The sequence below is a fragment of the Citrus clementina genome, unplaced genomic scaffold (assembly GCF_000493195.1).
Source record: "Citrus clementina cultivar Clemenules unplaced genomic scaffold, Citrus_clementina_v1.0 scaffold_4, whole genome shotgun sequence".
NCBI lineage: Eukaryota > Viridiplantae > Streptophyta > Magnoliopsida > Sapindales > Rutaceae > Citrus > Citrus x clementina.
Window position 1 is genome coordinate 20,116,456 of NW_006262274.1, and position 12,756 is coordinate 20,129,211.

Below are 12,756 nucleotides of genomic sequence, written 5' to 3' on the forward strand. Positions count from 1 at the left end.
CAACTACTTATTTGTTTAATGGATTTGGTTAAAGTAAATGATGCTGTGATTATGATGAATTTCTTTAACATTACATTAATTACGTTGTCGGATCTTTCACGACCGTATTATTTGACTTTGAATAATGCAATTATCAAAGGATAATTTATAATACAAATTAGAAACGATCAACCCACCTGAAAATTGTCGGGAGAATATTAATAGAGTAGAGATATTTGCACTCTAAAAATTACTTTGAACAATAAAATTTGAATAAAATAACTTATTATAAAAATACTCCTCGTATGAATTGCTATTAGGGATAATTTATTATAAGTTAATATTGCATAATTACTTTAGACACACATATAGCACACTTAGGAATGGCAGAGATCTCCACAGGGACAGTGGCTCTGGGAGATTTTCCTCAATGATTTTATATCTAATTTCTTATTTAGGGAAGGGACGGGGATGAGGTGGAATCATCATATCATCCCTATTTTTATTTTTATTTTTATGGAATTATTAGTGAGTAAATAATAAAATTTAAATTGTAAAATATTGAATATTGTGTAAATAACAAATATCAAAATATTTATACAAATAATATAAATATTAGTTAATATAAAGACTTGGAAGTAACTTAGACTTAACGACAATCTAACCCACAACCTCACAAGTGCACTATCTACAAATCAAACCTAAGTTATTATGTCACAGACTCACTCATTTTTTCCAAATTATTCACACCGCAGTCAGTGGTGGTGCCAGGAATTTAATCTAGCTAGGGCTAAATTTAAATAATAATATAATTTAAATGGTCAACCAGTAACACAGACCAAAATAAAAATTCATTAATATGTTCAATTCAATACATTTATAACTGACCTCGACTTGTTTTTATATGTTAAAAAAAATTGAAGAATAACCTTATCTTCAAGCATACAAAATAAATCTTTTTTTCTATATATACAACAATAATATCACTCAATCATTGATCTCTCATCTGATTTTATAGATTATTTTTCACAAAATTCATAGCCATTTTTTTTTACTATAGTTATGAGAACTAGTAAAAATAATAAATAAATTAATGAATACAATTTATCCTTTTTATTATCAACTATTTTTCTTCTTAACTTATCAATTCCTTTCAAATTTTGAAAATTTGTTATCATAACTCACTTCTATAATGTAAATATTAAGTTGAATTTTAAGTGTCATAAGACTCATTAGAGAAAAATCATTTGGATAAACTCATTGAGGTGAAATAGTTTTTTTTTTTTTTTTTGTGTGTGAGGAGAGTTAGGGCTGGAGAAACTTCAAAATACAATGTTTCTTTGTAGGTTGGAAATGTAAAAAAATAAATACTTAATATATTGGTTATGTTTAAATTTTAGCAGGGACTTTCTTGATAAATCAAATTCAAAATGAGACAAATATCTAACTAAATTTGTAAATTTTAAAAAGCCTGGGGGGCAGTTCTAATGTGGCGCCACCACTGACCGTAATCAAAGCTCAATTTGTCCTCATCTCATTAATTTAGGTATTTATATCCATTTCATTCATCTCATTATTGATATAAAAGTAATTTCTTTTTCTTTTTGTCATAGGATTATGAAGATTGACGAAGATAATTATTCTAATGATTTGTATTTTGTAGTGTGACTTTTGTTATGGATTAATGTTAATGTAAGATATATTGCCAATTTTTAAATTTTTTTTATTTTAATATGATTAAATCGAGTTTAAAAACTAAAAAACGTATCATTATTTAAGGATTGAAGACCCTCAGGATCCCTATCCCCTTCCTCAAGTAATTATGACGTGGAGGGGGAAATAAAATATCATGAATAAGTATAAAGAGAGAGTGTACGTAATAGAAAGTGTTGAATTAATTTTTAGAATGCAAACAACATGCCTGCAAACAACATGCCTATTAATATCATGTCTTCCAATAAACTTTACGGTCTTTAACATAAAAGATGACTAACTTTAAGGAATTTGCTCAGCCATTTAATTGATGTTTTTACGCAACATAGATGAAATGCCTATTAACAATTTGGATTCCCCTTAGGTGCAACAGCCTTAGGTGCAACAGTGGCACCGTAGCCTGATCCTAACAATTTTACTATTGATTTTCACTATCGATGAAAGTGTCATTTTTCATAAAATGAGTAATTAATTTATGGTGAAAATTTTGGTATATTTATGCTACATGAATTGTCAGAGTCACTATGATTGCAAAAACAATTTTTTTAAATTTAAAAATTTCAATACACTGAATAAAATATATGATTTCTGTGGAACTCCCTTACCTTAATTTCCCAAGGGGAGATAACTGGAAACCATGATACGACGTCGTTCAGGATCCATGGCTGCATTACAATAATCTACATTGTAATCCATTTTAGTCTTTTTACCTTAATTTCTTAACTTGCATATAAACCTCCTTTAAATTAAAGGAATATACATCACCAAATTCCTTTGTTTGTTGTTTATCTAGTGGAACGTATAGACGATATGTCATCTAAAAGTTTATAAATCAAATGTTTGTTGTATATAAATAAATATCTTAACAACGTGTCATCTAAATTATGGATCGACATATTAATTATATTTATTGGTTATGTAATTATATTGATGTTACGCCGTCTAGTCACCTCAAAAATAAAATTTTACAACCAATATGTTCTTTAAAAAAATAAAAAATAAAAAAATAACCATGATGCTGATGCTTGCTAGCAAAATATATATGCTGAACAACACCAGAATTAGAAATCGGATTTTGTGTTGGAAGTCTATTTTAATTTGAGATCATTTGAAGAGAATTAATAATATAGTTCGGGCTCGGCCAAGCCCTACTAGACCCTATGCTTAAAATGAGGGCTCTAGCCTCTTAAAAATCTTGAGCCTTCCAATCAAGCCCAACCATTTAGTCCGACTATAATTTTTTTACTTTAATTTCAATTTTTAGATTTTTTTTTTAAGATTGAGACTCTAATTCTTCATTCTTTATTAATAATATTGTATTATTCTTATTATGATTCTATTTTTATGTTGAACTTGGTTGTAAGGTATTTAATAAATGAGTGACACTATTGGCACCCCTCTATATCTCTTATGAAACCCCTCTTGTTCTTTATTTATAAATTTGCCCTTTACATTTAAATTATATTAAAAATAAAACTTATCTAATTAAACCCACCTATGTTTTCTTATTTTTTCTCCATTATAAACTCATTGAATCTATAAATTTTGAAAAAATAATGAATTTTCATACATAAGAATTTGATCTAAATATAAATAAAGTTTTTGTAGGAAAAAATAATTTTGTGAAGTTTGTTTACTTAGGCCAATTTTTTTTTTAAAGATTCACACACGTCTTTATGTATATACCAAGGTTATTACCTACTAGGAAAAACAAAGACATATAGGGATAAAAATAATAAATTCATGAATGATATAATTAAGAAGAGATTGAAAGTGGTTTGGAACGGGAGAAGGGCGAGAGAACGCGCTTAATAATAATTTTTTTTTAAGTATCTATGCAAGGGTTTATTAAGAAAGTACAACAAATGAGGGTTATTTTAGGAATTAAGAGTATGTAGATAAAAAGGGTTTAAAAAGAATGTTAGAGGTATGCCAATAGTCCAACTCTTAATAAATTATTTGTTTATTTAGCTTCAACAACAACACAATATGTAACAAACAAACCGAATTAAGAAGTAAATAAATTAAATACAAAATACTACATTAACATGAAATAAAGACAAATTTAAGTGGAGTGAGTTGTGACCACTTGTGTGATGTGTGTCTTAACTTTCAAGTGTTATATTTTTTAATTTTCAAAATTAATTTAAGGGTTATAATCGTTTCAGCCCTTTCATTAAGGTCTTGACCTTGACTCGAATATAATTGAATCTGATTGCTTGAGCTCTATCCCAATCCTTAACCCATTAAATTTGAGCTAAAACCCTAAAAATTAGGATCGGGTCAAACAAGTCAAGGATAGAATCAGGCATTTTTGCCGTCCCTAGTTCGAGAATTACTAAAGAACAAGAACTAAAAGGTAAAAAGAGACATATTTTTTTATATTTTTATGAATGAAAAGATGAGGATTAACAAGGAAATAGTTAAAACTATTCGGAAATATTCAGCTGGCATTGTCCCCACATTTTGTTTAACTTAACAAAGGAAAGGCAATACAATCTCTGGTTTGATCCAGCAAAGAATTGCCAAAGTACTGAATTGTTTGGAACAGATTGTATTCATGACTGATAAATAACCAATACGGGTGCATATAATTTTATGGCAGAGTTTATATATTCTCTTCACTGAATAATCAACGAAACAATAAAAACCATTTTAGTCTGTTCAAAATGAATCAAAAACACAAACTCCAAATTTTTTAATAGCCGTGCTGTCGTATATAAAATATGTGAGTTAATTTCACTTCTTGACAATATGACAAATAAATATAAAAATACAACCCAATCGCTTGATTTTGCATGCACGTAGGCTGTAGCTTATGTGTTCACAAATCTGCAATTCTTTCTCACTTCCCCATTGACAAAGCTTTCTGGGTTTGTAATATTTCCCATCTTCACCATCGAATCAGAGAATTGCTGGAAGAAACCAAGAGCGTCATGTGCATACTTATTCACAAGCTCCTTTGTTTGGATTCCGAAAATGCTCGAGTACATTTCTTGGTCAGAATTCAGCAGTCCTTCTCCTTGCAGAAGTATCTGGTAAAAGGAATTGTCGAAAAGATTTGGTGTCTCATAATCCATTGCTGTTTCGTTATTGTCACTTCCAATGGGTGGACATATTGATTTCAACACGCTGAGATGTGTCTCGGATAATGGATTTATGCCTGAAGTTACCCTGTAGTCTCCATAAATTCTCTTACGGTAATTCACACAGCGTGCCATTCCAATGGTGTGAGCCCCTGTGCATTCACTTGAGAAATTAATCATGCAGTGTTTCAACCAAAAAAGTCATGCTGCGCTCATCCAATAAGTTCTTATTACAATGTATACATGAAATACGCGTGACATGATTTCATTGAATGGTCCCATTATTGTGAGAATCATATGTAGCTTACCTGAAAGAGCCACCATATCGGTGACAGATAGGCCTTGATAATGAAACTTAGAAATAATAGAGAGGAGGCCCTCATCTGGACTGGGCAGATTCGAGTCTGCTAATGCATAGCTTGCAGTTTTAGAGTCCTTTCTTCCCACTGGAACATCCCAATAAGGTCCACCAACCTGGACATTACAATTCCATCAATTCAAAACAGATGAACGTATATATTATTTTTGTGTTCCACAAAGGACTTTGAGTTTGGATTCAGTGCTTTTATGACCTGTTCTGATCTGTTAAAAATTTTATACCATGTTTGAACTTATAAAAGTATACAGATATATTAAATATATAACTTCATCTAATGACCAGCAATTACATCCTCGTAAAAAGATTAGCACTAAATCTAAATCTGAGAAGAGAAAGATAACGCATAAGAGTAAATTTTCATTGTATATATATTACCAGAATGATTGCGTCTCTAGCAGCAATGGTGAGAATATCTGCACAAGAGACGATTCCAGGGCAATCGGATTCGATCTTGTTCTTGATCCTGTCTATAATCCTAAAACCTTTCAGGGCGTTTCTGTTAATAGAAGCCTTTTTTTCTCCTTGTAAGTCGATAGTATCGTCTAGTAAAACTGACCCGTCACATCCCTGCATGCAGATATCTGTATAAGTTTCAACAATATACTGCTAGCTAATATGAGTGCTTAACCCACAGTTTAACGTAATTAGTTTAAGCAAACAGTGCAGCTAAATATGTGAACCTGTACAAAGCAATCATGGAAGTGTAGTCGGACTATAAGGGCGGCGTTGCGCGGATCCGAAAGCACAGCACATTCCATTTCTTTTCTCACAATCTCGAACGCAGTCGGGCAAGTCTTTGCATAGTAATCCAACGTCAAATAAGGTTCACTTGCATGCAACCGGGGGATAAAACTTGAGAAAACCAAAAGCAAAAATTGCAAAATTGGAAGCCTAGGATGATGAAGAGAATTTGCCATTGCTGTTGCTGGTTCTTTTTCTGGCTTTTCTTGAATGATAGAATAGATTCAGTTCAGAGTGGGAGCGAGAGGTGGGACTGAGAAATTATATATAAGTGAAAAGAGTGTAGAATTATTTGCATGGCCGTTTGAGTATTTCGTATGGACATGTCTTGAGTGTTTCGTATGGATATGTCTCATAAGTCAATAGAGGATGCAACTAATGCAACTAATGTTTCTCCTACACCCAAATAAAACGAAATGACACTGAGACACAAAGCTTTCATAAGACGTGATCGATGCTGTTCTTTCATTTGTTTAATTGCTGATAAGATTGAGGCAAGTCACCAAACCTAAATCCAATATAACAGCTAATTGTCGTTTGCGCCTCCTTTTTACTCTTCAATTTTTTTAATTTGAACTTCGTTTTCACAAAGGCATTATCAAAGCATATAAATCAGAGTCCATTATTGTTTTATAACTAGAATGATTATTATGTTTGACATGGACTTTACATGTTGGATGGTCTAATTTGGACAGATTAGGTAGAACTAACTTGTTTCGCAAAATACATTCACTCTATCAAACTCAGGCGTAAGATTTCTAGCACTATATATTTTTCCTTTCTTAATGACTTTTACGAGCAAGAATGAATATCCGTTTCTTGCATATTCATTATCAGTTGCTTTTATACAAGAAGAATATCTAGAATGGATGCAAAATTGTGTTGAGTCATGATCGTGAAGTGCAAGATATTTATCACGTGTTATGGAAGTATTATTAATAATCCAGCATCTGCAAATTTCATATTCAGTTTGACTTTCTCTCATTGGAATGACCACTAGATCTAGGCGTTTTTTAAATAATAATTAAAAAAAAAAAGAACACAAAATACAAAAGGGATATGATCTCCTATAGTCGGGCAATCCTAACCATGACCCAGAATGCGGCCGACCACTATGACTGTCAAAGACTGAAAAGAGTACCCGACCTTGAACAGCCTGGGCATTGCCACTTCAAGTTCAATACCTGAAAGAATTGGTAAACTGATCCAAGATTTCGTCCTACGAACTAATCTTTGCACTAACTTTCAGACTCCACACACACACACACACACACGTATAGAGTAATTCTTTAATGAGAGTAGGATACACTTTTAGAATACAAAAACTTACATATTTCAATACATCCGAGACTGTCTTTTTTTTTTTGTTAGTGGTCTACTCAATTTGCTAAAATGAAGATACCCTCACTAGAAAATGTCCGCAGGCAACAAAAATCATGGCATTCAAATAAGCAAAAAAAAAAAAAAAAAAGATTCATCCTCAATCACGATCTCTTTTAAAAATTTTTAATGGCACAAAAGGGGAAAATTGTCCAGAGTACATTTGAAAAGGACAGAGGCAATATAACAAGCATCTCAAACCTAATACATTAGGTATACAGTTCAGAATCAAATGGACGATTCCTATTCTGGCTAAACCATGAATAGCCATCCTCACCATTATTTAAGCCGAAATCCATGCCTGGCAGCACATTCTTCTGCAGTAGAGATTGAATGAAGGGCACTGCTGAACCACCAAATTCAGGCCACGACACACAAAGAGTTCCCTTGATGTTCTTCAGTTGGCATCGACTCAACAGAGCAGCAGGTAAGCCATCAACCATACTTCCAGATGGGAAATAGTCCACATCCTTTAGCAATGATGGTCCTTCCTTTCTTGCAGCTGATGTCTCCAGCTTGAAAGCAAACGTCTCATCTGGAGGGAGCTTACCCCGGAAGTTCCGGTTCTGAATTGAATCAAGGATCAGAACCCTCTCAGGAATTATTTCTTCACCTATTAGCACCTTTGCAACTGCATGAGATCTCTCTGCGGCAACAGAGCACTGAACAGAAACAACAAGAATCCTACCATCCACATCATTCACGGCATAGATATTGCAGGATTTGTCTGTAAGGGAGGGTTCAATAGAGTTTCCGGAGAAGGGGATCTCAGGGAGGATGAGACTTCCAATTAGGGTTTTAGAGGATAAATGGTGGAACACAGAGAGTGATGGAGAAGATATTGCGACAATGAGGAGAGTAGGGCGAAGAGGTGCATCAAGCTTAGGATTAGAGAACAAAAGAAAAGGAGAAGGAAGAGGCGGCAATGGAGGCGTAAAATTGTTGAGATCTTCCTGGAAGAACCTTGATGGTGGAGGAATCTCAGTCAGGACATCTTCCATTGTCTATTCTTAATCCAAATTCAGCAACCTGCCAATACACACAAGTATACATGTTATCAGTTTCTTATCTCCGAAAATTAAGTCGCTGAAGACAATGCTGATCAGGTTTAACACTCATTCCACCAAGTTAATCTACAGATAATTCAGAATATCAGTATTTAAGATGGATGGTTAATTGTAACCATTAACCCCGTCTTATTGAAGCGTAATTAATAGACATGAGTTTTGGTGTATGAACCAAAATGATCACTTTCTAACATTGAACTTGCTAAAACATCATGCAGAATGAAGATTATATTAGTCGTACAGCATCTTGGATGACATAAATAAGTAAACTTGCACAGCGGTGACATTAAATAAAAACACCATCAGCTTGATTGTCCAATTAGACACTTCCAAATAGCTTGATACCAAAATTCATTAAAACAATCCAAAAATACCCCAAATCTATAGGTAAATTAAAATTGGACAAATGAATTCACACATTGAAATGCAACTGATAGCAGACTACAGAAACATCACATTACAACAACTAACATAGTTTTTAAAGTAAAAAGAGGCACATAAAGCTTTTTTTTTTTTTAACTCATTAGACTTAGCAGTAAAATCCGAATGCTTTTTCTCCTACGTACGGCATGTAGCTTTATTGGAAGCAACTTGAAGAGATATTGAATCCAATGCATTCGCATAGGAGAACATGAAAAGTTCAAACAAAGGACGCGCAAACAAGTTGAAATAAGTGCACAAATTCAAGCGAAGTTCAATTCATGCTCAAACATAGACAAATCTGAATAATAGTAAACTCTCAAGAATGAGTACTTCACATGTAACAATGAAGTGATATCAATTTAAGCAAACAAGATTTTTCAATTAACTCTTAAGAACTTCAAAAAGTTAAAATCATTGTTTCGTGATTCAACACAAGTAGGTTTTCACTTTGATTTTACACAGGACTTAGCAATAATAAAACGAGAATAGTATAAGCTAGAGTTAAAATTTTGAAGCTCTGCCTGCAGCAGCACGCTGCAGGTCTAGGGTAACACTCACTGTTAATCGAACCCCATGAAAATTAGATCACAATATGAGATCAATAGCTTCGAAAAATATAAAATTATACAGCATCAAAGATATCAATTGTGGCAAGTGAGAGAGGAGATACAAAGAGAGCTTACTTGGAGAGAAATTGTTTCACGCGTTGAAACTGAGAGTTATTTATTTATTTATTTTTGTTTAATAAATAGTTTAGAAAATTAAGCCAATTCATCATGTTCATGGATGATAATTAATTTGAATTGATATTGTACGACTACTACCACACGAATATCATGCGTGACAATGGAACTTACGAATTACAATTTACAGATCGTGCGACGTTTCTCTTCTCTTGGATTAATGCGCTGCGTTTTGAGAATGGGCGTCTTGGCGGCGAAGTTAAGAACTGTGGCGCATGCAATAAACAACTGAAACTTTCGCCAGTGTCAATTTTTTCTTTTAAATTTGGAGAACCGCAACGACGCCGTTTTGACGCAAATCACACTTGTTAAACAAGAAGCCCAACCTTGCAGAAACAGATACTAGGCAGTTTTCAAAATTTAACAATTATTTGTAATATATAATTCAGTTCCCTCGGTATCTGATGATCACATCCCATTACAAACCCCTTTATATGCAAATGAATTTTCTGATCAAATCGTTTTGGTTCTGGCTTTCACAATCAATCCACAAGACAATGATACTTCTTCCAAATAAAATAATAATAATAAATCAGAAGAAGAATTAGCTTATTACAGTTTTAAGTAAGATTCATGCTAAGTGTTCGAATAATTAAACTCAGAAAAGTTACATTAAACAGCAGCAGCAGCAGCAGCAGCAGTTCAACGATGAATACTCGAAATCATGATGAAAGACCACAACTATGAACCAAGGTTCCTCGGTTACAAAAGAATTGAATGCATCCCACCAATCCTCACACCAGGCACCAGACAGACCCAAGTATTACAGTTTACCAAGTTTCTATACACCTTTTTTTTTTTTTAACCCACAATAGAACGTTGGTCGTTGGGTATGTATAAATCTAAGGTGGTGAAGTGCATGGGACCAAAATCTCATTCTAACAATTGTACTCTCCAAGTTGCTATTGTTTTCTTCCTTTCTCTACACTTGATCTTTAAAAAATCAATATACAATCCCATCAATTCTAAGGGAATTCTTCAGCTAACAAGAATTTCGCCTTCACCAAGAGTACCATGAAACATGTAATTCGTGGCTGCTCCATACCTGCATGAGACATGGCAGAATAGGATGTTTTTACTTGAGTCAATCTACGAAACAATGCATTACAAGTGGACAAATACAGAAATTTGGACCAATATCTAATTCTCTTCCCTAAAATGCTATGAAATGCAAATTAGAATGCATGTGTGGTAAGTATAAGATATTCCAAGCTCAAGCATCTTCTGATCTAATTCAATTTTTTTTTTATTATATGAGATTTTTGCTCAAGAGTACAACTCATATTACATGAGATTACAACTGATATTTACAAATCAGACTATTACTGAAACTAGTTTACATCAATTCTTATGAAACCCGCCCAGATTTTTACCCTCTCTAATATTCGAGAGACGTCTACTCCACTCACATTTCAAAAGGGAGAAGACTGCCTTCACTCAAATTGAGGCTCGAACCCATGACCTCACAATTGTGAAGTATGGGTTCTAACCACTAGGCTTTAGAAAGCCTAGTGGCTTTGATCTAATTCAATTTAAAACAAAACGGAGCAATTTGTTGCCATCCATGGATGTCAAAATGGCTTCCATAAAACCTCATACTACCTGTGAAGGAGTCATGCACTGGTTGTAATTATTGTTTCCCGATCAATCTTCGTGTTCATTGTCACTCTCAGAGTCTGCACGGAATAATGAAAGGAACCAAAAAAGAAAAAAGAAAAAGAGATCAGGTAAATGCCAGAAAACAAACTAAAGAGTTTTAGCAAACTCAGATACTAAATAAGTAAATATCATCTACTGTGATGCTCCAACACCTCTCAACTGAGTGTTTCCTTTTAAGTTGAAATGATTGCTAACCCTCCCATGAACTCTTGTCAATATTTTCTAATTTTCTCCATGTATATATATATCGAAAAAGACTTGTTTGTAGACTGCAAATATGAAATCCATCTGCAACATAAAAAACCATCCAAGGAACAAAATTATTTAATCACCTGATCGAACATCTTCACTAACTCTTCCCCTTGCTTGGACTTGTTTAACAAGCATCCGGTATATCAATACCCACCAGTAAATGTGAAGAACAAGCAAACAAAATAGTAGAGTATTGAATACATAGTAGTATATCGGTCCATCCACAGGATGTTTTTTCTTGTCCAAGGTCAGGATGACTTCATAGCTGCCAATGTAGAGAAAAAGCAGAAAAAGATATTAACGAATAAATGGAGAGATGAAAGAAAGTGTATTTACTTCAATCCTCATATTTTATCCAGTTTACACAAGAAGTCAGAGGAGCAAAATTTTTCTTTGCTTATTAGAAACCAAGGTAATGACTAATGAGGCTAATAAACTCATCTATTCAGCAGAGCTCAGCACTATCTGCATAAATTAACAGATTTCCAAGAGACTGGAGCAAAATATTTGCTGTGTCGACAGGACCCACGGCCCCATCCCCAAAAGAAAAAAAAAATGTTTCCACCGTCACCACACTGGTAGCAAATCACAAGGGATAACCTTCAAGGGTATCAAAATCTGGAGTTGCCAAGTTGGATATCAGTATTCATCCAAGAAGTACAGATCATAAGATCTTTGATATCAATTTAAGGTTGGCTAAAGCAATTCAGTTTTTTAGTTTTTAATTTTTTTTTTTAAGTAAGCAATTCAATGTTAAGACGTACCAAAGATGAACATGTAGGAGCTCATAAAGAAAAATGGGTCGCAAACACAAATTAGGTATCAAATTTCACAGACCTTGTACTCCAGAGAATCCAGAAAGGGTAGTAAATAAGGCGGAGTAAGATCCATGACAAAACAAAGAGAATAAAGGACAAGCTAGCAATCCCTTCAGCGCCAATGTACTTGGACATCTTCCCAATCTCCAAAAACACATCACTGGCATCATGAAGTGCTAAAACAACTGAGCCAACACGAGCAAATCTGCACAAGACAGATGTAATAGACTAAAAATTACTGTTTTTATTTATTTATTTTTTGATATATTACAAATCACTGCTTAAGATATCAATCTATTGGTAAAATATACTAACGTGTTTAATTGGATCCAGATGGGATCTGTTTTCTGTGTAGGCATTAACAACATTATGGTGCCCCCCCCCGCGGGGGCCACCTGGGGGAAGTTAACAAATCACTGTTTAAGATATCAATCTGTTGGTGAAATATTTAAAAATGTTTAATTGGATCCAAATAGGACCTGTTTTATATATAGGCATTAATATTATGGTGATAAC

General features: G+C 33.5%; 3 protein-coding genes across 6 annotated transcripts in view; all 3 read right to left on the minus strand.

The window, feature by feature from the left end:
- Positions 1–4,508: 4,508 nt before the first annotated feature.
- Positions 4,509–6,109, minus strand: LOC112099329 (peroxidase 11). The gene is made up of 4 exons (XM_024186817.1): positions 5,838–6,109; positions 5,533–5,724; positions 5,087–5,252; positions 4,509–4,930 (listed from the first exon to the last, which is right to left on the minus strand). The coding sequence occupies exons 1-4, from the start codon at positions 6,072–6,074 to the stop codon at positions 4,509–4,511; spliced, it is 1,017 nt and encodes a 338-aa protein (XP_024042585.1). The 5' UTR covers positions 6,075–6,109.
- A 1,276-nt stretch (positions 6,110–7,385) lies between these two features.
- LOC18044030 lies at positions 7,386–9,755 on the minus strand. 3 transcript variants are annotated; one of them, XM_024185949.1, is made up of 2 exons: positions 9,452–9,559; positions 7,386–8,307 (listed from the first exon to the last, which is right to left on the minus strand). In XM_024185949.1, exon 2 carries the CDS (start codon positions 8,277–8,279, stop codon positions 7,488–7,490), a length of 792 nt encoding a protein of 263 aa, XP_024041717.1. In that variant the 5' UTR covers positions 8,280–8,307; positions 9,452–9,559; the 3' UTR covers positions 7,386–7,487. The 3 variants fall into 3 exon arrangements, with proteins under 3 accessions (XP_024041717.1, XP_024041718.1, XP_006437802.1); XM_024185950.1 differs by lacking the exon at positions 9,452–9,559 and adding an exon at positions 9,327–9,442; XM_006437739.2 differs by lacking the exon at positions 9,452–9,559 and adding an exon at positions 9,626–9,755 and having other exon boundaries at positions 7,387–8,307.
- A 262-nt stretch (positions 9,756–10,017) lies between these two features.
- The window catches only part of LOC18044849 (LAG1 longevity assurance homolog 3), a 5,574-nt gene continuing 2,835 nt past the window's right edge, over positions 10,018–12,756 (minus strand). The window contains exons 4-7 of one of the 2 annotated variants that reach the window (XM_006437740.2): positions 12,260–12,445; positions 11,503–11,687; positions 11,114–11,187; positions 10,018–10,556 (exon numbers count right to left, since the gene is read on the minus strand). In XM_006437740.2, coding sequence (XP_006437803.2) covers positions 11,156–11,187; positions 11,503–11,687; positions 12,260–12,445 — 403 coding nt within the window. In that variant the 3' untranslated portion in view covers positions 10,018–10,556; positions 11,114–11,155. The other variant, XM_024186592.1, reaches the window with a different exon arrangement.